Source organism: Dermacentor andersoni, chromosome 8 (genome assembly GCF_023375885.2).
Source record: "Dermacentor andersoni chromosome 8, qqDerAnde1_hic_scaffold, whole genome shotgun sequence".
Taxonomy (NCBI): Eukaryota; Metazoa; Arthropoda; class Arachnida; order Ixodida; family Ixodidae; genus Dermacentor; species Dermacentor andersoni.
In genome coordinates, this window is record NC_092821.1 from 115,894,758 (window position 1) to 115,921,044 (window position 26,287).

General features: G+C 46.9%; 1 protein-coding gene across 1 annotated transcript in view; it reads left to right on the plus strand.

The window, feature by feature from the left end:
* The first annotated feature begins 356 nt into the window (after positions 1–356).
* Positions 357–26,287, plus strand: part of LOC126529446 (fatty acid synthase-like) — a 71,695-nt gene continuing 45,764 nt past the window's right edge. The window contains exons 1-4 of the mRNA XM_055069852.2: positions 357–815; positions 13,377–13,515; positions 20,783–21,109; positions 22,956–23,156. Of these exons, the coding sequence (XP_054925827.2) occupies positions 357–815; positions 13,377–13,515; positions 20,783–21,109; positions 22,956–23,156 (1,126 nt within the window). The remainder of the gene's footprint in view (positions 816–13,376; positions 13,516–20,782; positions 21,110–22,955; positions 23,157–26,287) is intronic.

A 26,287-nucleotide genomic window follows, 5' to 3' on the forward strand; every position in this document is an offset into this window, starting at 1 on the left:
AGAGCTTCAGAGCTACCTCGGCCTCATAAACATCTACAGGGGTTTCCTGCCGAACACGTTGGAGCATCTACAGCCGCTCCATCTTCTGCTTCGATATGGTCAGCAATGGATCTGCAAGAAGGAGCAGGACCAGGCGTTCAAGCGCCGCAAGGAGCTCATCACCAAAGCTCCAGTGCTGGTACACTTCGATCCTGCCAAGCTGTCGTCCTGACAGTAGATGCGTCGCTGTACGACGTGGGAGCCGTCCGGGCGCACCTGGTCAAGGATAGCCGGAACGCCGTGTGTCGTTTGCTTCTCGTCGGCTTCATGCTGCAGAACAACACTACAGCCAGCTGAATAAGGAAGGCCTGAACCTCATGTTCGGGGTCGAACGCTTCCACCAGCATCTGTGGGGCCGGAAGTTCAAGGCGGTCAGGGACCACAAGCGGCTGTTGGGGCTGCTGGGGCCTGACAAAGCCGTTCGTGTGCAGGCATCACCTCGAGTGGTACGCTTGGCCTGGATGCTGGCAGCTTGCACTTACCAGCTCGTTTACCGTCGGGGAAGGAACCTGGGACCTGCTAATGCCCTGAGCAGCCTGTCCCTGCCAGAGGTGCCTGATGCTGTTCCAGAACCTGCTGAAGTGTTTATGCTGGAGCACCCGTACCCGGAGATATTCTCCAGATCTGCAATGTCGCGAGTGGCCAGAGGGAACCTAGTCTTCTCTCAGGTGGTCAAGGTGGTGTCTCGTGGGGAGGAATTGGCTCAGCAGGCCAATAGCCACAGGGCCGCCGAGCTGAGCTTGCAGCAGGGCTGCCTACTGTGGGGGTCCACGATGGTGATCCCACAAAGTCTCCGGTCCAGGGTCCTGCAGTTGCGGCACGCGGGTCATCCTGGCGGGGAAAAGACCAAGATGGTGGCCCGGTCCCAACTTTGGTAGCGTGGCCTAGACCAGAACATCGCTTACATGGTGCAGAGCTGCCAAGTCTGCCAGGAGCATCAGCGGGCCTCATGTCATGTGAAAATCACCCCCTGGCCGTTCCCACAGACACCCTGGTCACTCCTGCATGTGGATTTGGGGAGCCCATCAAGGGCCATTACTTCCTGGTGGTGTTGGACGCCTTTTCAAAGTGGGTGGAGGTTCGACCTATCAATACTCCATCAGAAGGGGCGACCATTGCGGCGTTGCGACAGGTTTTCGCTGCCCTGTGGTTGCCTAATGTCGTCGTGTCCGACAATGGTCCTGCTTTTGAAAGCACAGAGTACCTGGCCTGGTTGACGAAGAACGGAATCCGCCGGATGATGGCCCTGCCGTACCGCCCTGCTTCAAACGGCGCAGCTGAGCAGGTGGTGCAAACCATCAAGGACAAGCTTGAGTAGAGCCAGATTGGGAATTTCCGGACGCAGATTGCCCGGATACTGTTTCAGTACCACACCACGCCCCACGATGTCAACTGCCGTGCGCCCTGTGAACTCATGTTGGGTCGGATGGTCACGACACCCTTTGACGTCTTGCATATGACCTCCCATCCACAGCGCTCCTGAAGTAGCTGAAGCAGAAGCTGACTGTTTACCGAGGGTGCCATCCCGGGCCTTTGCCGGAGTCGGGAGCTCCAGTCTTCGCCAGGAACATCCGTCGTGTCCCACCCTGGTACGCAAGGCATGTGGTGTCTCCTGCCAGCGCGTCATCGCTGCTCGTCCGTATGCCAGACGGGGCCACATGGCACCGGCACGCCGATGATGTTAGGCCTCGCCTCGGGACCTGGCTTGCACCTTCGACTGCCACTTCAGAAGTCCAGCTCGCAGGAGAACTAGCGGCAACACCAGTCGCTTCCAGCGGAACAGCGCCCACCTCGGAGGCGGCAAGCGTTTCCAGTGGTGCAGCAAGCGTTGGGCCGGTGTCAAGTCCGGCACCACTCACAAGGCCGGCCAGTGCGGACCCTCCGGACCCTCCGGACCCTCCAGACGGAGCGAGGCTGGCTCAAACAGCACCCGGCGTTGCCACACCCGGCCCGTCAACACCGCTGCCCAGGCGGAGTACTCAACCGCGGAGGCCGCGGGATGGTTACTCTCCTGGATAGCAGGCACCGTCGACTTTTTTTTGTCAACAAATAAACTTGGGGTAAGGGGGTGTAACAAGCATCAAGCATGTGACGCCCCCTCGGGCAAAATTGTCGTTGGTCCGCCAGGCTCGGTGGCCTGCCGGGCTCGGTGGGCTACATTGGTCACCACATCAAATAAACACCGAAGAGCACAGCCACTCGGCGGTCGGTTATCGTTCATCACCACCACGCCGCGGACCGTCTGTCTAACGGAGGGTGCCTAGAGCCTCCTCTCGATTACGTACCTTGGCGGGTTGTGACAGATTTCACTGTAGCCTCCTCCTCCCCACTCCTCCTTCAACGCTCTTCTTGCATCTACCGCGGCTCCGCGTTCGCTTTCATCTTTCGCTGTGCTCGTTCACTCGGATACGCCGAGGTACGACGCCGAGGTACGCCTAGGCCCGCCGAGGCTCAACGCAGAAATGGGCGCCTAATAGCAGCGCTCTGAAGAGCCTATAAGTGAAAGGCCCTTAAGGAACAAAGAATGAGGTGTTTTTTATCCTTAAATTGTACAAATTGTTCATGACATGTAGCTCAATTCTACCGCTAAACAGAGTTACTAAAGTTGCAATTTGTTTGCATGACAAAATAGAATGCATGTTCAACAAAATTATCAGAATCATACTATTTACCTTCTTGCTTCACGGCACATTTTGTAGTTTACTAATTGTAGGTGGTAGGTTCACTAAGTGTAGGCATATAAAACAAATTCTCAGGATATATGCGTTACTAGAGTTTGCGGATAAATGAATTGGGTTTCTAGCTATTTATGAGTTGCGATGTGTCAAAATGGCCTCGCGGTAAGAAGGGTAGCTAGAAACGCAGTGGACATTTACTGCAAGTGTGCCGCCACATGTTTTGCAACTATTTCATGCTCATAATACGTTCCATGTGGATATTCATTGAAATCTCATCGATTACCATATGTAAAACGCAATGTGTGCCGTAAGGTAATCAGGCAAAACTGTGACCAACAGTGACCACAGTCACTTGTCCACAGCGTTGGGGGGGGGGGGGGAATCTGTGCCGTCGCTGGTTTTAGACATGACCAAGAAATGGGGTAGCACTTCAGGGATGAGGAAGATGAGTTAGAAGATAGAGTAGATGAAATGAAGGGACGTACGAATAGAACCCTTGTTCTCTTAACCGTGCTTGGTGGTTCTACAGGATGATCACCGCGTGCGGATGATGATTATGATTTCCACGCTATGACACATACGATGGGTGATTAGCCAAGAAACACGCCCGCGTGTTGATTACGATGATAATTTCCATACAATTTGTTGGTCACAAATTGTGCGAAATTGTGCCAATTGTGGAGCATCCGGTAGCACATGCTCATTCGGCTAAAATTGACGTAGTCAAATTGCAACAAAATTGACGAACGCGCTGAATATAATATATTGTACGAACGCGATAGCATTAAGGGCTCGGTGTCGCAGAAAATCCGATGTCGGTATCGCCGTCAGCGCAGTTGCTCGTAAGCGAAAATTTCTGTACGTATTTTGGTATATGTATATGCCACACCCAGCTATATGACATGAGGTATATGCGGTTTGTATTTCCACGCCATTATAGAACTAATGTAGCTCATGCCTTGTCTTACATTCTTCACAAAGTTGTTCCTAGGAATTTTGTGAATGACGCCCCCCAAACAAATGTCATGAAACAAAACACCGACAGCGCATGTTTTTATGTTAAATCTTCTCAGACTTAACAGTGTGAAACAATAACCGAATCCTGAAAATTATGTAATTTTCATTGCGCGGCTGTGCACTACCGCCGGGATCGGCCTGCGCAAGAGGCCGCGTTTCTACTAAGAGTCTCGCCTTCGTGCGAAGCATTCGCCGCCAGAGTTTCCTAATACACATTACGGTTGCATAAGCTGCAGTTGCCGGGAAGCTTGAGAAGCAGTCAGGGATTTTTGAATGCTATGGCGTTCCATTCTTAAAGGCGAAGCTTAGGCGTCCCACAAGTTTGTTCTTCATCACTTAGATCTGCGCCGACAATATATTGTCACATTCAAGGATGAGAAAAGGTTCCGTCATGGATTTTTCTGGTCGCTCTCTTCCTCTGCTGCCTCTTCTTAAATTTCCAGATTTAAGAACACCATATTACCAAACACACGCACAAACACAAACACCTGCTTAGCCGCAGAGAAAGCCAGATAATGGATGTTCAGGAGAATAAAGAGACAAAAAAACACGATCAGATGATGAGGAAGGCCGTAGTGGGAGACTCCGAATTAAGTTTTGCCACCTGGGGTCCTGCAAAGTGCACGCAAATCTAAGTATACGAGTGTCTTTTTTTTTTTTTTTTACATTTCACCCCCCCTCGAAATGTGGCCGCCGCGGCCGGGATTCGATCCCGCTACCACGGGTTCAGCAGAGCAACACCAAAGCCACTAAAAGACTACGGCATGTAGAGAAAGAAAACGAAAACGTACACTACCACAATCACACATGCATGCACACCTAAATATATCCAAAACCCGAGGAGAACAGAACGATAACTAAAAGAACTGTGTCCCACTGTCACACGAGAAGTAGCGCGAAAGCATTCAGGCTGTTGTGTGAAATATGATTTTAAGGCTCACGACCTGCCCACTTTCGATTCGAGACTGTCAAAGGCGAACATAAAGAAACCGACCGGAAAGGCCTCGTACGAAACGCAGGGAGGCGTCTAAGAACCTTACAAGGTTCGAAATAGCGGCTTAGGAGTTTCTCGCGCTAGACTGGGCGTCGGATGGAGGTCGTCGCGGGGTGATTAGTGACATCTCATCGGCGGTTATTGTGACCGCGCACGTGCGTCTTTTTGCTGACACATGTGTACGCGGACCACCTGAACGGCCTGTTCAGCGCGCTGAGCAGATTGCGCGCCATCAGTAATGTTTCGTTCGTTCTCTGTCCTCGCTTCACCGTTGGAACTTGAAGCTTCTCGGACGATGATCGGCAGTTGTTGATCAAACGCAGGCAGGAAGCGATGAGGTCAGATGTACAAGAAATATTTATAGTTGAACTTTTCTATATACATGGCAGGTAAAACAAATACATTACAAACTTGAACAATTGAGAAACGCAGTCTCACTCTTCGACGGTCTCAATGACTGTTAGAGCCCAGACTTGTTTTAACGTACATGGTACGGAGGCTCACTGATCTATCAGCAATCCTGATTTCAGCCAAGTCTGAGGGACAGCATGTCGTCCCGATTTTTATAGCTCAAATATACAAAGAAAAAAAAGGCGGTAGGGCCGTTGGCCCGTCCCACAGGTTCATTTGCCAATCAGAGTCAACCGTTTGTTAAGCCACAACCCACAGGGATGGGCTTACTCTTAAAAATAAACGTATTGAAAAACAAAGCTCTTTTCCTTCTTCCCCAAAACTCCGTTGCCCTCTCGTTTCTACGTAGTTAGTGACGGGCTCAGCAAAACACGCCAGGCCCGAACAAGTTATCGCTAGACCGCCTCAAATCCCAACGGCGTCTAGGCCGCAAATGTCTCGGAAGCAGGGGCATCGACACCACGTAGTGCCGCTGTACTCAAAGTTTGGCCGTGTGGGAGACGGATGGCCCTCCTTGTCCTTCAAACTTATTGTCTACAAGACAAAGTTCTCCGAGTGCGCGTTTACAAGACGCCGCCGTCCGAATGCACTCTTCACGTGTGCACCGCATCCCTACAGCGTGCACTGTAAGCTGGCCTTCGACACCACACAGGCTGTCGCACCCAACAACAAGGCTGGCGATTGCGTTCCGGACGCGTAGAAGAATAGATTCCTGCTCCGTATATGCGGCACGGGGTCAAGTTTGCTAAGCCCTTCTTAACCTCGGCGGCGCCTCCAATTAGTCAGGCACTCGGGCGCCAGGCCCACAATATCGTGTACAGCGGTCCCTTTCAATGCCGGTCTGTGTGGACTTGTGTGACCGTCGGCGGACTGCCAACACCCTGCGCACAATACCGACCTCCCGGAATCGGCACTCGCCCTCCTAGCGCCTGCCGCGACGCGTCACCCAACACCGCGCGGTCCGTGACCCCACATAATACAGAAACGGTTGCCCCGCTGACATGGGGGGGGGGAGTGAACCCCCTCTCTATACACACAGCACGTGGCCGATTCGTGACACTTAAGAACACGAACAATCAGAGCGACCTTACACCATCCTCAGCAGTTCTGCCAGCAAGAAAGAGAAAAGCAGTCAGTCCACACCTAAGGAAGCTCTAAAAGCCAGGATACAATTCACAGAAATCCGCAAAGGGCCCATTAAAGCAGACAGTTAGAATCACTTTCGAAACACGTTTTATTACGCACGTCTACACAGAATACGCAAAACAGAGTCGAAAGAAAATTGCACTGGGTGCAAAAATGTGGTTTCATTTCGTTCATGATAGCATAAAAGGTATAAATTAATAATATTAATCGCCCCTTTCTTGTGCGATGTTGAAGTGTGGAAACGTATTACCAAACGAAATTAAAGAAAGGAAGACAACCCTCCACCAAGTAAAATCCCTGCGCGGAAAACAGGTTCGACTAGCAGGTAGTCATTACGAGAAGCAGTCCACTGAGACAATACACCACCTTCATGTATTGCCTCAGTGCGCTGCTTATGAGCGGTGACGTTGACTTGAATGGAGGCCTTCTTAAACCTTGTAAAGATAACTCCCAGAGGTTCACTCGTTCTAGAGGTGATTCTATCCCAGTTTCAACAGAACCTTAATCATCGGACGGCAAATCTGATGACATGGCTTCTGTCGGTGTAAATCCTAGCATAACCAACATGCTTGCTCCACTACTTGAAGGACGAAAGCGAATGGCAGAATATATCAGGTACATTAGGCAGTTCCAGCCTACACTTAACTCTCGCTTTGCTGCACTTGAGAAACGAGATTCCGATCTTGAGTCCCTGTCTTCCGCTTCTAAAGCCAGTACTACTGATTGTGATTCTATCTGTGCGTAAATCCGTTCATTTAAAGATACAGTAAAGAAAATTATGTCTTGGAATGATGATCTCGACAACCAATCACTCAGAAATAATTTTGCATGAAGTTAGTTGCATGAAGTGAACGAAGCTTTGTTTACTTAGGTCTCACAATTATTTACAGGACAAATAGAGATTGAATGCCATCACATGGAACGATGTCAGAGGATATGCAAAAGAAATGGCACTCGACCGCGTCCCATCGTCATTAAGCTTCTGGATTACCGCAGCGAATTGGTTGTACCTAAATATGCAGTGAAACAGAAAGGCACTGATATCCATATAGCTGAAGATTTCTCGGCTCGCGTACGTTTCATCAGAAAATGTCTGCTGGAAGCTGCCGCTTCTCACAGGAATAGGGGTCACATAATCCGTTTGCGCTATGATCATGCCTTAATTAACAATGTCAAATACACCTGGGATGACAGTGGCAAAACCTTGATCGATACTTCTACTATTTCTTCAAAGGATCACCCGGCTGCTCAACGAGCCAGTTCACACTGACTATGCCAAGATTCTTGTAATAACACTTTGCTTTCGAATACGAATGCCAGAAGCTTAATGAATAAATTTTTCTGATTTCATATCCTTAAGAGCAACTTACTCGCTTCATATAGTCGGAGTCACTGAAACGCGGCTCCATGACGAAATTTGTGACTCAGAATTATCACCACCTGCTTTAACTGTAGTGCGGAATGACCGCGAAGATGGTGGTTTGGCACTGTTCCTTTGGTCTGACCTCAATTTTTCTGCGCTTGAAGGGCCTGATGAGCTTAAGAGGTGTAAGGTTATTCTTCATAAGAAAATTATTTTAATTACTGTTGTTCATCGCGCTCCAGCATCACCCCCTACTGATCTTCATACATTAAGCAATTTCATGAACGAGCATAACGATCCTTCTGTTAATGTTATATTATTGGGCAACTTCAATGTTCCTGGTATAGACTGGCCAAGCCTGTTTGTATCTGGTCACGATGTCGTATTGTGCAAAGCGGCGATTGACCTTTTACTTTCATTTGGTATAAAGCAGATTCTTGATTGTAGCAGCCAATGGGTAGCTGTTTTGGACTTTGTGTTCGTAAGCGCATGTTTTCCTGACGACGGATATGAATGCTAATTTGTAGACGCCTTGTCGGATCACAAAGCTGTACTAGTGTACCTTTCCTTTAGCGTCCCTGCATCTAGGTGCATTTATACTAGTTTTCACGATTTCAATCGTGCTCATGACGACTCATTTACTGATGTGTTATGTAATTCTTTCGTACAGTTCGAACAGCTTAGCTCGTCCTACGATGTTATATATTAGTTTCCTTCTTTCAAAATATTGCCCTTAGGTGCATCCGAAGCTTTGTTACTCTGAAAATTAAGAAACAAAACCCAAAGGTCTCTTGTATCACTAGAGAATTACTGTACATGTCCCGTCGTATCTCCAGATTGAGATGCCTCAAGCGGGCGGGTGACATCAATGCTACAACACAGTTTCATATTAGTAAGGGTGAATGTCGCGTTAAGTCAAAGGAAGCCAGTGATTTTTATTATAATGTTACATTAACTCATTTATTGTGCAGTAATCCTAGAAAATTCTGGAGGACAATTTTCCTAACGTAAGCTGTAGCAATTCTTTTATCGTTAACAATGTACCTTGTAGTGATACTAAGCTAATCGCCACAGCATTTGACGCTCATTTTCGATCTGTTTTCACAATATATCACCGCGACATTCCTCCTTTCAGCGGTGATGTGTATCCCCCTATTGGTAAGGCCTTTATTTCGGAGGAAGGTATTCTTAATATGATTCTGAAGCTTGAAATCGGAACGAAAATGAGTCCCGGCCCAGATTAGATTCCTAATACCTTCCGGCGTCGTTATCCTCTTTGGTGTTGTCACTGCCTAACGCTCATATCCAAGAAACCACTATCAACTAGTATAGTCCCTTCGCCATGGAAAACAGCAATAGTTATTCCGTTATATAAATCTGGCAACAAACAACGCTTCTTGAATTACAGGCCGATCACTCTAACACCGTACTCGTGCAAAATGTTGGAGCACATACAATACAGGCATACTACAGACTACTTTGTTAGTAACAACATTTTATCTAACTTTCAGGATAGTTTTCGTCGTGGCTACAGTTCTACTTCTCAATCGATAGAATTTAGTCACGACATTGTTAGTGCGCTTGATTTATGTTACCAAATTGATTTTATCTTTATTTGCCTCTCCAAAGCTTTTGGTGCAGTTACTCACTCCACACTTTTATGCAAGCTTGACTAAACATTTAACAATCCTTTTGTTCACTGGATTGCAAGTTTTCTCACCGGCCGCTCACAAAGCACTTATTTTATGAGCACTAACTCTTCTGCTGTTGTCGTAACATCCGGTGTGCCGCAGGGTTCCGTCCTGGGGTCATTAGTCTTCTTGCTGTACATCAATAATCTTCCTTCTAACGTACCTGTTAATATACGTTTTACGCACACGAATATGTGCTTTATCAAACTATCACCTCACCTAAAGATCATATTCTTCTTAACGATTCTTTTGATCATTTCTGCCAATAGTGTAAAAGCTAGAAAATTACTATATATATTTAAAAAACGTGTACACGTCACTTTGTAGGCGTATGTTTCCATCCACGTTTCCTTATGCATTTATTGATTGCGCACTGGAAAAAGTTTCTGAACATAAATAGCTGCGTCTTTATTTTACTATTAGCATGTCATGGTCTCATCTATTTTTCAAAGCGCAAACAAGGAACACGGCTCAAAAGGAAGATCATTCACAGAATATGTGCCTGTCCTGTGAATGACCTTCCTTTTGTGCCGTGTTCATTGCTTGCGCTTTGAAGAATATTTGTCAATTGTGCACCAACTAGGCCTACAGAAAGTTCTTCTATGATCTCATCGTATTAATTGTATTTGTAATAAAGCATTTAAAAAGCTGCGCTACTTACAGCGTACCGTGTGTACAGCTCCTTTAAAAATTAAAGTAGTCACAAAACACTTATCCGGCCACTTTGGGGGTTTGCCTGTGTTGTATGAAATCCACATTAGAAATCAGACACCGTGAAGTTGGAAGTGGTTCAGAAAAAAGTTATCAGGTTCATCTACCGTCGATACGATAGCGGTTTTTCTCCGTCTTCTAAACTTTCAAAGTTAAATCTAACTACTCTCAGCATCCGTCACAAGATAAACTCCGTAAAGCTCTTGCACTCATTAATTAACTCACCAAACACTTATTCTCTTAGTACATACACAACAGTTGCTGAATGTTCTTCATCTAAGAGGTATCACCATCTCAATATTGTACCCTATCGGTCACGAATTGACGCGTTTATTATAGTTTTTTCCCTTTAACCATGGAATGTCGGAACTCGTTGCCTGGTGCCATTCGTTCTCTTCCATTGGACCGTTTCGTAAACTTGAATGTTATTGATCAATTTCTTTTTGTCTCTCGTGCTGCTTACATTGCACCTTTTTGTACGATATACAACTGTATGATTCCACACTCCTGCCATAGACCTAAAAGGGCTGCCATATGTAAAAATAAAAAATAAAAAATACATCCTCTTTCATCTTGGTATGGTCACGCGTGCTGTATGCATTTGTTCGCTGGCGTGGATAAGTATACAGGGTCGGTGCCATCACTGATCAGGTAGGATTCAACTGTGCCGATCTAGCGACAACACGCTCGGGAAGCGTGCAAATGAAGGAGCACTTAGCATTCATGCGGAGACCGGCCCGCTCAGTAAGAATGGCGTTTGTCATCTCAGTGGACATTATGTTTCTAACCTTAGCTTTAATTATACTCAGCTGACTGAAGATACGCTCAATGGCCTGCAACTTCCCACATGCGTGTGCGTGACGCACAAACTTGTTGGTCTACGTCATAACACTTTGCACAACCCCAAACGACACTGGATTAGTAGCTACGTACAAAATGTTTCCCATACATTGAATATCGTAGTGCCCAGGACCTGCATCATTTTTTGTGCAATACACAATGAACCACTATCGTAAGCACCACACACACACACACACACATCACCGAGAAAAAGGCTGATTGCATGACTCTACTGATCGATCTGTAATTGCATTACTTATAAAGAAATTGGTCGGAAAGCAAGGGGTAGGCTGTGCATATTCCAGGTTTCAAATCAGAAGTTGGCCTGGAACGAAGATTGTTTAGTCATGTCGAAGCTATGTTGAAAACTATCCTAAACAGTTGGATGGTACCGACTTGTTTACGTCTAGCTAGTGCTCTTGTTTGAGGCGAAATGCGAAAACACCCGTGTACATAGATTTAGGTGCACGTTAAAGAACCCCAGGGGTTCGAAATTTCCGCGTCCTCCATTACGGCGTGCCTCATAATCAGAAAGTAGTTTTGGCACGTAAAACCCCATAATTTTGCTCTTGTTTGAACGACTTTATTTCCGATGTTCTGTTTTTTTATTTCTATAACCTCTGCCACCAACGATATAACGAAAAACATCCGCTATAGTAACCAAGTATTTGACCTCATGAATTATACAGAATCCTTACAGTGAATCAGTGTAAAATATATATGCATTTCGTGGGTTGAATGTCACGGCAGCTAGAGAGCGCACTCAAAGAGCCAGCGCATGTCTATTTGCCATCAGAGGCGTGCACCTATAAAGCAGCGGTGATGTCTGCAGCCATATATCTTGCGGACTGCTGCAGCAGCGATAGCATCGCGCAACATTCGTTGCCACCGCATACTGCGTATCACAAGACTTCTGCCTGAAAGTTAGTATTATTCTTCTCTTTTCGCTGTGGAACGCTTTTTGGGTAGGAGGCCTTCTTATTTTTGATGGTGTGCGAAGGATCAAGGGCGCGTTTAGAAGAATAAATGTTTTCATAAATATTTTTCTATTAGCATCGTATCTCATCCAGGCAGTGCGTGCTATCGGTCACTTTTACAGAAGGTTCAGTTTTAGTGATGCATTTAGAGATGAAGTTCCCTTGATATTATATTCAGCGTGCGCATGCAGAGGTGTTGTCGTCCTGCGGGGACAAAACAAGACCGCAGCAGGTTTCTGATCGCCAAGTTTGGGCAGCATTGCGGCTTTCGCTACCCTTCGAAAGAGTGTCCATGAGCCCTCGTAATCACCAACATCTACCTAATAGCAAATTGTTGCTATGACTGAGGCTTGCAAACCCCATTGTTTGCTGAAATGACACAGATTGAAGTAGTTTTCGGTAGCTAGTCCTAATTAACAACTGGTTTGTTTGACACTTGGAAAACAAATTGGCTCCTAAATTAGTATGGCTGCACGTGTGTTTTCTATTCAGTTTTCATCGCAGAAGGCTTTGCGGGCAAACTAAAACAAACAACATTGTTTGTTAAAGTGCCATGTATGCAACACATTTTGCAGCAAATTCTCATGGCCAAATGGACTAGTTAGGTTATGCACTTTTTGCAGTCAGTTCTCATCACCGACTGCTTTCTTGGGAGCCTTTTTAAGATTGTTAAAGGGGCACGGTTATAGGTGTATTTCGCAACGACTTCTCTGTAATTATTTATTTGTTGCAAACGTAAATGTGCCCTGCTGTGAAAGTGGCATGGTTGGTATACAGTTAGCAGTCAGTTTGATTGCAGACAGCTTTTTTTGCCGACTTGTAAAAACCATTGTTTGCTAAGTGGCCTGGCCAGACGTAGCTCTCGGGCTTCATTTTCAACACTGTCTGGCTTGTTGCAATTCTAAAAAAATGCGCATTGTGTACTGATATACCACAGTTGTGCGACAAGAGCCACATATCTGGGATCACGAACAATGTAAACTTTTCGTCACGTTGCTTCAATTAAAGACCGCTTGCCTTTTCCAAAGATAAAAATTACAATAGATGATCGTGTTGCAGTTCTTTATGTTCATGTTGCATCATGGACTGTCACGTCAACCAGTTTCGGTTGAAATGTGCGTCACATTAACGCTTCCCTAGGCCAGGTTGTGGTAGAAATGTCTCCTATAAAGTGGTGCTAAATACATAAACACCCATGGAAAAAACGTACGTAAAGCGTTAACGTAAAACGCCGCATGAAGCCTTTTTCAAGCCGAAGAAGTGCTCTTCGCCCATTTCTTCTAGTTTAAGTTTGTAAGAAATAACATGCTATATTCACCAGAGTGGTCTAGGAGTCTGTAATGGTTATAGCAAATGGTTAAACACAACCACGGTCGATTTTCTTAAAGTAGACTGAAAACGGCCTGTCAAGCCAAACTATGCCATGGACTGTGTTCATAGTAGAGTAGTAAAATGTGGTCTTCAGAAAGATTGCACATTCTTATGAGTCTTCTTTCTTTCCGCTCACAGGAAATCATGACGAAAGAGGATATCATCATCACCGGCATCTCCGGACGATACCCGCAAGCAGACAGCTTGTCGGAGTTCAAGGAGAAGCTCTTCGGGGGCGTGGACCTTATCACGGACGACGAGGCTCGCTGGCCACGAGGTAGGCGTAGGAGAATCCTTTGGAAAGTGAACACAAACCAGCACTCCTCGCAGTGTTCCAATCTTGCCTGCCGTCAACAACTGCGGCGAAGCTTAGCACTGTGTCACGGACTGTTCATACTTCTCCATCGTAGAAGAGTAAGTGAAGGATGTGTTGACGGCTGTTTAATTGAACCCACAAATGTGACCAAGTGTTGTAATTTCAGACGATTCTTTTCCCGTTTCCCGCTGTTTTCGCGAATGACTCGCACGCTGTCGCAGCGGTGTTGTCACCGATACCAGCGGCTAGGTCGACGAATGCGATCAGGTGTCTACAATCGAACGAAAATAATCGCTTCACAATGTGGCCCCAAATGTCTTTTGCACTAAATTATGCATTACAGTCGAACAAGTGCATTCTGCGTTATACGTAGTGGCCAACAGAAGATCTTGCAAATGAACCGAAATGTCCCCGCAAATGCATCATAATGAGATCGAGTGACAGAAAAAGCACATCATGTGATGCATGAAGCTGATAACAGGTATTGTGCGCCAGACACTACTTCGCCAATGTTCCGTATTCGACAACGAAGAATATACGTACTGTTGTTCAAGCAGAATCTTCCTAATGTTTCGGATTGCAAATGAGTACAAGTACGTATATACGAATGCATTCTATCATAGCATCTGAACAGAGGATATAAAAACGTCAATCACCATCTATCGACCTATAGCAGGGCGTCATCCGCCATCCTGTCGAAGTCATGGAAAAACAAAACTACGTGCTCAACAGCATAGCTGCACGAATAGCTGCTGCTTTCATCCTTCTTATATTGTGACCTTACGCTGCCTTTCGCTGCTATATGCGAAACGAGAGATTCATGGCAACGCTGACAACCACCTAGGCTTCTTTCTTATTGGCAATGGGCATAATAAAATCAGCGAATCAAGTAAAAGGCGCATAGTAGATGTAGATGTAGAGCCTAGACGTTAGTGGCACATAACCACTCTGGGACATTGGCCAAGAACCGGGTCGTACAGTATAATAATAAGAAAGAAGAACTATAAAATATTGTCAACAATGTTTGTGAATAGGTATGTGAAATAACATATTCTACCTTATGATTTTAATAGAATGACGGAATACAGCTCATCTAATCGATGTTGTAGAAATTTAACGAAACCCCATTTTCTGATTATATAGTCGACATTTTATGACCTTGCAATAAAAATCCTGGATGGGATCGCCAACCGTCCTGTCACTGTGCGCAAGGGTCGAGGCCTCAAAATGTAGCAAATTTTGAGCATATAAGTGTAATTGATGAAGGCGGAATGATGTTTATAATGTTCTCTTTCGCACCTCAGAATATCTTGAACAATCGATGGGAAAATGATCTATTGTTTCATGATCTCCGCCAGAGGGACAGTTTGGCGAGTGAGCCAGGCTAGCTCTGTGTAGGTAAAAATTTAGAAATGGAACTCGGCAGCGCAGTTAAGCGATTGCGATTTCAAGTGCTTGCGCTTGACAGGGTTGTGTATTCCGCTAATGCGACAAGTGTTGAAAAATCTGAGGAGTTTGTTAAAGAAGAGGAGGGAAGTTTACGCAGCCTGATTAGCCTACGAAAGCTAGGCCCTATGACGAAAGCTGATGCCGGTAGAATTTCAATGAATGGGCCATTCAGAGACATTCAGGGACGTCTTCGTCAGCAAATCTGCCATTTCGTTTAGAAATAGGCCTTTATATCCTGGTACCCAAACCAATCTCATCTAAGCTAAATGCGGGACCACTAAACATTGGCAAGCGCAGGCGTTCTTTTGCCCCTCGTTTCTTTGTCTGCGTGTTTACTGCGACGCGCAAGAAAATCAACTGGCTTCACCCTCTCCTACCAAGAATTTTTATTGCGAAGCAATACTACTTTAGGCCGCACTTCAGCCCGTTCCGTGGCGAGGCGGTGGTAGGCACCATTGGCCTTTAGCGTGACCTCGCTGCGTGACGTCACACCACGTGACCTAGAGTGACGTCACACCAGCTGTGTAAAAACGGGGCCCCATCTCACGCCGTCGCGAGGCGAGGCGGTAGCCACCAACGGCGGCCTAACTCCCGCTCCTCTCACCAGGGGCGCTACGGTCCGTGTGACGTCACACCAGCTGTGGAAAAACGGGGCCCCATCTCACGCCGTCGCGAGGCGAGGCGGTAGCCACCAACGGCGGCCTAACTCCCGCTCCTCTCACCAGGGGCGCTACTATTGCTTTGCAATCACCAGGCTAAACCAAGCTAAGCCAAGGCCGCTTTTTTTTAGTTCTTTAGTTTGGGAGGGAGGTGCTCATGTCAGTGTTATTTCTAAGAATCTTCAAGGGCGACGGTTGCTTTCCTATTAACCCTTTGGTGGTGGTAACAAGTTTATTAACAATCCGGCAAATTCGTGGCCTGGGTCTAGGCCATCCCCGAGGAAGTCCGGAGATCCTGTCTCCTCGCCGCCTCACGGGCTTGCTGGATGGCCCATAGTTGATTTTCGAGGTTTGAGCTGTGCAACGCGGCCGTCCATCGCGCCGCAGCTTCATCTGGGGAAACTGCATTTTCTCTGCCTATAACCTCACATTCCCAGAGAATGTATCCAAGAGATGCGTGAGCCCTGCCGCATAGTTTGCAGTTATCATCTGAGTAGATGTCCGGATATATCCTCCTGAGATGGACGGGGTTGGGGAAGGTCCTTGTTTGTAGGTGCCTCCAGTCTACCGCTTGGGCCCTGTGGAGTTTGGGGTTAGGGGGCGGATAAACCCGCCTTGAGTTTTCATAAAATTTTGTAATGTCACAGTATCTGGTCATTCTGTCCCTCTCTGTCCATGCCTCCGTTGGATTTCCAACCCCAAGAGAGGATGCTTCTTCACGGGCGCGGAATGTGAGACCTCGCGCTACGCGGTGGACCTCCTCGTTGAGGTTGGGTACGGGGGTGTCGGGGGACGTGTGAGCCGGGAAGCATATAATGTGTCGTTCCTGCGTCTCCTCGGAGGTAACATAGTTCGCGTTGGCTTTGAGTATAGCCTCAACCTTCGTCGAAATTCTGCCTTGTGCATAGTTTCTGACCGCCGTCTGCGAGTCACTGAGTATGTATCTACAACAGGGGTTAACGATGGCTAGGGCTATCGCCACCTCTTCCGCTACCTCGGGGTTTTTTACACCTATGCTACAAGAAGGGTCGAATTATTTTGAAAAAAAAACTTTCCCAGGTGGTCAAATTACTTTATTGCGGATCTTGAATGTACAAACTGTATAAAGGCGGGAATAAATAGTAAACAATAGTTAGGAACAGTATTTTGGTGTCGGCATCACTCAGAAGTGCAAAATGTTCAATAGTATTTCCGAGCGTGGTACTCCTTGAAACACGGGTCTACGCACAGCGCCTTATCGCAGTCTGCACGCCTAAAATGTGTGTCTGTTCTCTTGGAGCGAGGAGGTGTGTTGGCGCACACATGACATCTCTGCGTGCGGCTGCCTTGGGCAGAGGTCTGAGGCACCCTCTCGCGTAAGCGCGTTGCCGCGGAGAGCGAGAATACCTCGTGAGTGGTGGTGATAAACGAGCTCAGAGCAGTGCCAATCAAGATAGAAATAAACTTCCGCCGCCCCTGCAAGAGAGTGCCGACAAAGAAAATAATTACGTTTCACGCGCCTCCGTTGCGATCACGCGGTGAAACCGAAACCACCAAAGGGGCATTGCCGCAGACTGAGCGACGCGCTGAAGCTAGCAATCAGCTCTGTTTATCTCCCCAAGAAGGTAGCACCAATTTCAAGCGCATCTTGTAAGTGCTAAGAGGTGGCAGCACCTCCCGGTGAGCACGCATCGTCATTATGGCGCGAAATTTCAAACGGAGGGTCGGAACCGTACCCGTACGGCTGAGACCTCGTGGGACAGAAAACCGCCGCCGTACATGTACGGCGAAACCTTCAAAGGGTTAAAATTTGTTTGGGAATGCATAAGCCTGTTTAGCCTTTAAATGTGAGAACAAACATTTTTTTATTTTAGTGCGAAAGCACTACGCTTTCATCTACAACTCAGGTATTTTTCGGCGTTTAGGCACGGTAGCGACAAAAAAAAATCACAAACAACATTCAATACACTTCACGGGTTGCAGTGGCACGCATTTTACTCTAAATATTTTGCGCACCAAGTAGAAATGAAGGAAGCTTCCGTAACGTCAGTGTGATGCTCACAAAAGTTGTATTTTGAGTCGTGCTAAATAAAGAAACAAATAAAGTAGAAATAGCTTCGACACGTTAACATAAGCATACAGATGGGGCGTTTTTAATACCGTTTGTACAATGAAAATTTTAGACAGCTCAGCAAAGCCCGCCCAAAGCAGGTTCTCTTACACAAAGCACACGCGCAAGAAAGAAGACTTGAGAATATGCGGTGCGTGCGGTGACAAACGTTCGACAAAGACGCACGCCACAAACTTAACTCCCGACCGTCGACTTGCCGACCATGTTAGTCCTAACCCGCCTTGGTTGCTCAGTGGCTATGGTGTTGGGCTGCTGAGCACGAGGTCGCGGGATCGAATCCCGGCCACGGCGGCCGCATTTCGATGGAGGCGAAATGCGCATACGCCGGTGTACTTAGATTTAGGTGCACGTTAAAGAACTCCACGTGGTCAAAATTTCCAGAGTCCTCCATCACAGCGTGCCTCCTAATCAGAAAGTGGCTTTAGCACGTAAAACCCCATAATTTAATTTTTTTTGTTAAGCCTACATTTACGGCTGCACATGCGCGCGCAACCTGACCCCCACAATGTCAGTTCGGACGCTCGAAGCGAGAATCCGATGGCGATCGGAGCAAGCGCCGTTGCTCATTAGTGGCGACGATATTTCTTTATCAGTTTCGACTAAAACCACCACTGTGTTTTTTTTTTTTTCTCGAGACGGTGTTTTATTACACACGCCAATGTAACACCTGTGATTTTAATGCAACGCAATGTAGTTTTCAGAGGCTTCCGTCAAGAATTCGTGAAAAAATGTCTGAGCAGTTGCTTAGGGTTCTAACATCTGGTTTTGTAGCACAGATTAAACACATTCCAAGGACAGAACCCGTTCCCCAACTTGCTACGACATTCATTTTATCGAATTATTGTGCTAGGTCACGTCTATAGGATTCCAATAAAGCTACAAATTAAAGAACTGGACAAACATAAATACAGGCAAAGATTGCTCTTATTTGTGTCACAGCACATAAGCTTTGCTACATTAGGAGTATTCATTTCCTAATCCTAAAATGTATCTGCGCTTAAGCCGTTCAAATGCTGCGGGAATTCATTTTCTGAAAGCCAAGGTAGAATAAAAATGGCGCTTCAGAACAGTAGTGAACACTAGAATTATCTCTTACCCCGTTGTATAATGTTCTGTAAATTCTACACTACCAAATTTTACCTAATATATTATGTCTAACCTTCTCTCTTTGAGCAGTGAAGCTGATGAATATTTGTTCGATTAATAATAAAGTGAATTACGTACACGAACACTGAGTAAGCCGGCTCAAAGCCCTGGTGAATGGAAACTTGCTTACATGGTGCCGATATTTAAAACGGACGAAGAGAATGAAGTGCCAAATTATCATCCAATATCCTTGACATCTATCACTCGCAAACTGTTAGAACACATTTGGTCATCTCAAATTATGGAATATATGGTCCACAACAAATACTATTTTCAAACCAACATTGCTTTCGACGGGGATTCTCTTAGGACACACCGCTCCTCAAGCTAACTAGTGAAATTGACACCAACCTGCATGAACTAACATCAGCTAATGCTGTCTTCATTGACTTTGAAAAAAGCCTTCGACAGGTTGGACTATAAGCGTTCGATATACAAAATGAGTTTTCTTCAAATAGAAAATAAAGCAATTGATTGGGTTAAACAGTATTTATGTACTAGACGCGAAGCGGTATTGGCTGAAAGCGTTGTGTCTGACTTTGAGCCTGTCACGTCTGGTGTGCACCAGGGCTCAGTACTGGGGCCAACGTTGCTCTTAGTCTCTATTAACGATATTCACAATGGTACAAACTAAAACATTCGTCTATTTGCTGACGATTCCGTTATTTATCGCACTGTTACTGACCACAGCGATTGCGAAGCATTTTATAATGACTTGCAGAATTAAATGAGCGGTGCCATGAGTGGCAGGTGAATATTAGTATTAGGAAACCCAAAATTAATGCGGCTCACGACTTGTAATAATATTGCTTCGCACAATTACGCAATAAATAGTGAGCCAATTGAACCAGTTGAGTCAGTCAAATATTTAGGTGTTCGTTTACCTTCTAACCTGACTTGCAACACGCATATTAACTGGCTATTGGGAAAAATCAAATCGTATTCTTGGCCTCCTCTGACTCAGACTTGCCCAAGCTAATGAGGACACAAAACTTATGCGTACAACTCAAGAATTCGATCCAAACTTGAGTACTGTTCCGTTACCTGGAATCTTCGTCAAAGCATACCTCATCAAGAGGCTTGAATGATTACAAAACGAAGTTGCCAGGTTCATCGTGTCGGATTAGTTTTCCTATTCAAGTGTTTCACAAATCAAAGAGAGCCTTGACCTAGCAATACTAGAAAGAAGAAAGAAGGCACCTCGTTTAATATTTTTTTCACGAGGTATATCACAACCCAACACCTTACACTACCTCAACGTTAACGAGGCCAGCTGCAACGTTGCCGCGCTTGGACCCCGTTCTGAAAGTTCGTCAACCACTTGCCCACACCGACCTACTTCGTTTTTCAATTCGGCATTTGGCAATCCAGGAGTTGAACCGGTTGCCGGGATCCGTAGCTGAAGAAGAAAATAATGATAAATTTTAAGAAGTAATAAATATCTATTCTTGTCGCCTACTAAAAGCTAAAATTTTCGGTAGTTTTGACACATGCAAATGGCATGTCTTCTTGTAACTTTCATTACGGTGTTCTTCAGTTGTTTTTTTGTGATGTGTCAAACCATCCCACGCTTCAGTTTCTGCATGTCCAAATTGTTGTATTGCTTTCTGTAAACAATTGTTTTCTTCTTTTTCGTATTCCCACCTTTGTGGAAGAATTGTATGTTTACCTCTTTATGTACGAGTGTTTATGCAAGTGTTATTAACACGGCTATTTTCTTTGTTGGGTGAATGTGACTTTTAATGTTCATTACACCTAAAATGCCCCCCTCCCTATGTAATGCCCAATGAGCCCTTAGGGTAAATAAAATTTTAAAAAATAAAGAAACTCCCTTTTGTAATACGCGCAACATGCCTCCCCGCAGGTTTTCTCGGAGTGCCCGAGAGAATGGGAACCATCAAAGACTTGTCGCGCTTCGACGCAAGCTTCTTCGGAGTGCCGCCTAAGCAGGTGCAGCTCATGGACCCTCAGCTGCGTCTTCTTTTAGAAACTTCGTACGAAGCCATCGTCGATGCCGGCTACGATCCGGCGACGTTGCGAGGACGCAAGATTGGCGTCTTCGTAGGCTGCGGACTGTCCGAGACGTTGACAGCGTTTGGCGGCGACTCGGCCACGATCGACGGTTACATCGTGACCGGAGCAGCACTGCATATGTTCTCGAATAGGGTCTCCTACTGCCTCGACTTTTGCGGTATGGGACTGCCGTAAAAAGCACAGAGCAACTTGCTTTACTTGTGTCGCGCGTATTGTTCTTATTTAACAGTTGTGTACTTGGATAATGTACTGTATATTACACTAGCCATGTATTCGTCATATATTTCGAAGTAGTATCTTAGTCATACTCATAGCAGTATCCTACTCAGAGATTGATTGATTGATTGATTGATTGATTGATTGATTGATTGATTGATTGATTGATTGATTGATTGATTGATTGATTGATTGCGTGAGTGAGTGAGTGAGTGAGTGAGTGAGTGAGTGAGTGAGTGAGTGAGTGAGTGAGTGAGTGAGTGAGTGAGTGAGTGAGTGAGTGAGTGAGTGAGGGAGTGAGTGAGTGAGGACCGAAAAACTGAGTGTCTAACATCCTCAATAGAAACGATAAAACCAAAATTTCTGGGCAAGCAACACGACGCCGACTTCTTAAATAAATAAAGACAATAGCGTGGAGTGAAGATCATCTTTTAGAAAAAGATGCTTCATAACGTTGATGTGTAAAAGTGAACAAGGAAGGGCAACGACTAATAAATGCTTCCACAGCCATAAAAGGATAGTAGGCAACCAGACTAAATCGTACCGTCACCTTCTTTGTCTAACTTTGTCCCACGACAGCAAGTCACCCTTCTTGAAGGCCGATCACTTCCGATCGTGGATGTGCGGCGACCCACCGAAAATACAAAGCTCAGCGTTACTACCTATTCCCTCGCTCTCCATGTAGCTGTTACGAAAACAATAACGATTCCGGAATTCCTGCACTGACAGGCAAATCTCACGGCGAAGGCGCTTCATGCAACAAATAATAGCAGGAGGAGGGGGACGTGTTCTACTTCGGTCGGCCCGGGCAGCCGCGCGCGCCCTCCCGGGCCATCTACGACGGGGACAGTCCAACTCTGTCTTGATATCACCGAAATAAACCACTGTCCCTGTTATTTCCCCGCCACCACCACTGACATCTTTGCCAGCACTCTAGTGCCGTCGTCGTCGCAGTCATCGTGTCGACGGACTTTATTCCATATAGTTGGGCGACTTCGCACAGGACTCCGGAGTTGTGCGCAACGTTTGCTCATTGAGAGAAGTCAGGGAAGTAATTAACTGTCGTTGCGTTGAATAACAGAACTAGAACAACTGATGTTTCAGCCGGGAGGCCAACATCATGGCAATGCCACTTGTCTTCGCCATGCGACAAAGGCGTCTCTTTTTCAAAACAATGGCTAAAGTCTAAAGTGACATCGCTTGTTTCATTCAACGTTGAACGCTTCGAGCCTCCATTATCTGGTGAGCATCTGTCTCGTACCCCCGGTCTCCTGTGGCATTAAATGCGTTTCATCATCATCATCAGCCTGGTTATGCCCACTGCAGGGCACAGGCCTCTCCCATACTTCTCCAACTACTCCGGTCATGTAATAATTGTGGCCATGTTGTCCCTGCAAACTTCTTAATCTCATCCGGCCACCTAACTTTCTGCCGCCATCTGCTACGCTTTCCTTCCCTTGGAATCCATTCCGTAACTCTTAATGACCATCGGTTATCTTCCCTCCTCATTACGTGTCCTGCCCATGCCCATTTCTTTTTCTTGATTTCAACTAAGATATCATTAACTCGCGTTTGTTCCCTCACCCAATCTGCTCTTTTCTTATCCCTTAACGTTACACCTATCATTCTTCTTTCCATAGCTCGTTGCATCGTCCTCAATTTAAGTAGAACTCATTTCGTAATCCTCCAGGTTTCTGCCCCGTACATGAGTACTGGTAAGACACAACTGTTTGCACTGAAGACTGGTGATGTTTTCATAAAACCTCATATCCCTTTTTCTAAACCAGGACCAAGCTTCACGATCGACTCGGCATCCTCCTCGACCATGACAGCATTGAGCGCAGCGCTGCAGTCGCTTCGCTGTGGTGAATGCGAGGCGGCCATCGTTGGGGGCTCCAACGTCACCCTCAATCCGCTCTCCACGCTGAGTGAGTTCAGATTTGGCATGCTGTCACGAGATGGAAAAAGCAAGACCTTCAACGCCACCGGTGAGCTTTCGATTTCTTTATATTAATTGGGATGACTCCACGGGTCTCGTTCTTTCTCATTCGAGGCCTCGACAGCCTTTGTTCTAAATCTTGCCGTAGACACTAGAATATAGAGCAAGATGGACCGCGGACCTGCTAAGCCTTACTCCAGTTCTGACAAAGACAGCAAGAACGGCAGCTTCCCGAAGGCAAAATCGATGTCGAGAACGATGGTGGCTACTGTGATGTTCAGATCTTACGAAGCCCGCAAACACAGCTTCGTGGAGAGAGCATCGAATTTAACAAATATGCAGATTACTGTGGTAACCAAACAAGATGGCATGTTAGCAGCCTGTTACGAAGCTCGGTAAAAAGGTTTTTCCGCACACAAAAAACCGTACTCGAGCTTTCTCTTGCACCTAATGAAGCCACCTTGAGCTTTCTCGAATTCCGACGAACAAAGTGCTGAAATATCCTGGTAATATTAGCTTCCTCTAGCTCTTTTCTTTCTTTTTCCTTTCTTTCTTTCTTTCTTTCTTTCTTTAATCGACACGCGGCGGCGTAAAGTCGCAGCAGAGCGTTGCGATGGCGTTACCATATTTTCCTCAGAAGCTGTCTTCTTAATTACCAAATGGCTTCGAAAGATAGCCACAAACGGAACACGCCTTCCACCGCATTCTCACGCCGAAGCCGCACAGGCTATTGCGAGCGGCGCATGAAGCGTTCTCTTGCTCACCCTTTCTCCTACGCACAAGGTGTTGCCGTTTCCTCCGCTGCACGTTGAGTGTGCGAGATGTAGGCACGTGTCTGTGAATGAAAGCAAGCCTTCTCGCCCTCTTTTTGTTACGATAGCATGTATATGGACACTCCAAGCGAATTTCTGCCGTCGGCGTCGCCGTGAGGCTGCGTATAAAATCCAAGGGAGATAACACCGCCGCCACGCGCCCTACGCTGTATGTGCGAGTGAGAGCTTGCGAGCGGAGCCGACGACCGCACCTCAATCTGGAAAGGTTGCGCGCAGTCTGTTCTCGCGCGCGAGTTTCGAACGTTTCCAGGCGCTGAAGAGGGGAGGGGGCATTTTTACAATTGCTAGTCAGTACAGCAGGGCGTGGCATTTTCTGAGGGACCTCCGGAGGCGCCCGACGTTTCTGCGCAGGCGAGAGTAAGAGCGGGTGCGAGAGAGAAAATCTGGGGTCTGTTGCTCCTTGAATATCTGACTTTGCCTCGGCACTACGAAGTTTCTTTGCTCGTGCTGTGCGCGTTTGTGCCCTAGCTGTGCCGGCATTGCGAAGTGGGGTCGAGTTTGTTTACGCTCTGACGCTGGCCGAAGCAGTGGGCTCGGACGCCGCATTTGGTGATCACTGTGTCTGGATTACGTCGGATATACTTTCTCGCGCCTGCGGCTCTGGTGCCAAGTCAGTCACGCCGTATTAAACCTTCTCGCCTCTTACGGCTTTCTATCTTAGACAAACATCACTTATTGTTCCGGGGGAGCAGTAAAGGCTGTAATAGAGGCCGGGCCTGTTCTCCTGGTGCAGCATCTTCGCTCTTGGCAGGCTTTTTGTATGCTGTCCGCGACTTTTCAGGAACATCTTGATTGGTTCCCTTTCAGTGAAATGGACGCACAGCGCCTTAGCAACCGCGGTTGGACGCCATTGCCTGAAGTCACGTCGTGAGGATTATTAGTTTCCGTTTCGCACCCATTAGGTTAGATTAGCTTAGGTTTAGGTGAGGTTTAGGTTAGCGCAAAAGGCGTTAGGGTGGCGCGGCGTATTCTGACAGTGGTTATGCCGTGCGGATTATTGTCTTTGCGTCTCCGCCACGTTGAGCTAGGTTAACGTTAGGTTAGGTTAGGTTAGGTTAGGTTAGCGTAAAAGGCGTTAAGGTAGCGCGACGTATTCTCATGGCGGTTCCAGGGGTGTCGAGCGTCATCGGCGGCCTTTCAGCCACACGCTTCAGTCGCGATCGCTAAGGTGCCCTGTCTTCTACATTTTCATAATATGCGGCCTGATCTCTACTATGTTCCCTACTGCTCCCACGGAAACATATGCGATGTTAGTTTCAAGGTACACCGAAGTAAGGCGCAAGAAAGGTACGATCCGGCACGACTGACTTAGCACGAGCGCCGCAGGTGTGAGACAGTCTGTCCGACACAGCGATCGCCAAATGGGGCGTCAGTGCCCGCTGCTTGACCTGTTTCACCGCGCCGACCGAGCGTAAACGCGCAAACAAACTCGACCCCACTGAGCAATGCCGGAACGCCTTAGGGACAAACGCATACAGCAAGTGCTAAGAACCCCCCCCCCCCCCCCGTAGTGCCTAGGCAGAGTCATATATTCAAGGAGCAAAAGCCCCCATATTTTCTCTCTCGCAACCGCATAAAAGTTATTGGAGCAGACCCGACTGTTACAGCAATGAAACGCGCGCCGACCTGCGCGGCCTGTGCCGACTCAGGCACGCTGCACCACAACACACCGAATAAGTGTTGACGCGAGTGAAGCGTGTATGTAGCTGTTCATCTTGCTCATTCCCAGGTTAACCTAATGTCAAGCACTGAAGAAAGTAGGAGTTTCGTCGGAAAGGCGATGCACCGATTTCGATAGCAAATTAGTAGATAGGTATGCGAAGTAAGCACAGTAGTTTTGCATGGCGCGCAAACTTGAACAGATTCTAGCAATCTGGTTTCTAGAATCTGGCAAGGATAGTTTCACGCGAACACAACACACTGACCGCGCAGACTCGTTGTCAAAACGCTGTCAATCCCGGCGACAGCAGTGAGCGAATTGACCTTCGTGCTGCCTCTCGCTTCAGCGCGAACTAAGCGCGCTAGAACACAGCCACCACGAAGCTATCAGCACCCATGGCAGATGGCTTTCAAGATCGGACCCGCGAGGCCACGTCGTACGCAGCCGCTGCCGGAGGACAATGCCCCCTTCCCCCTCCGTGCCTTGCTTGCGTTGGAAGACGACACGATTGCTTCCCACCTTCCTCCCTTACGCGCGCGAGATCCAACCACTATCCTCGGCTCTCTCTCGCACGCTTTCACTCTCACCTACAGCACCAGGCGCAAAGCGACGGTGTTATCGCACTCGGACTTTATACGAAACGTCACGACGTGTTTTGTATAAAGTTACCGCCGATGACGACAGCGG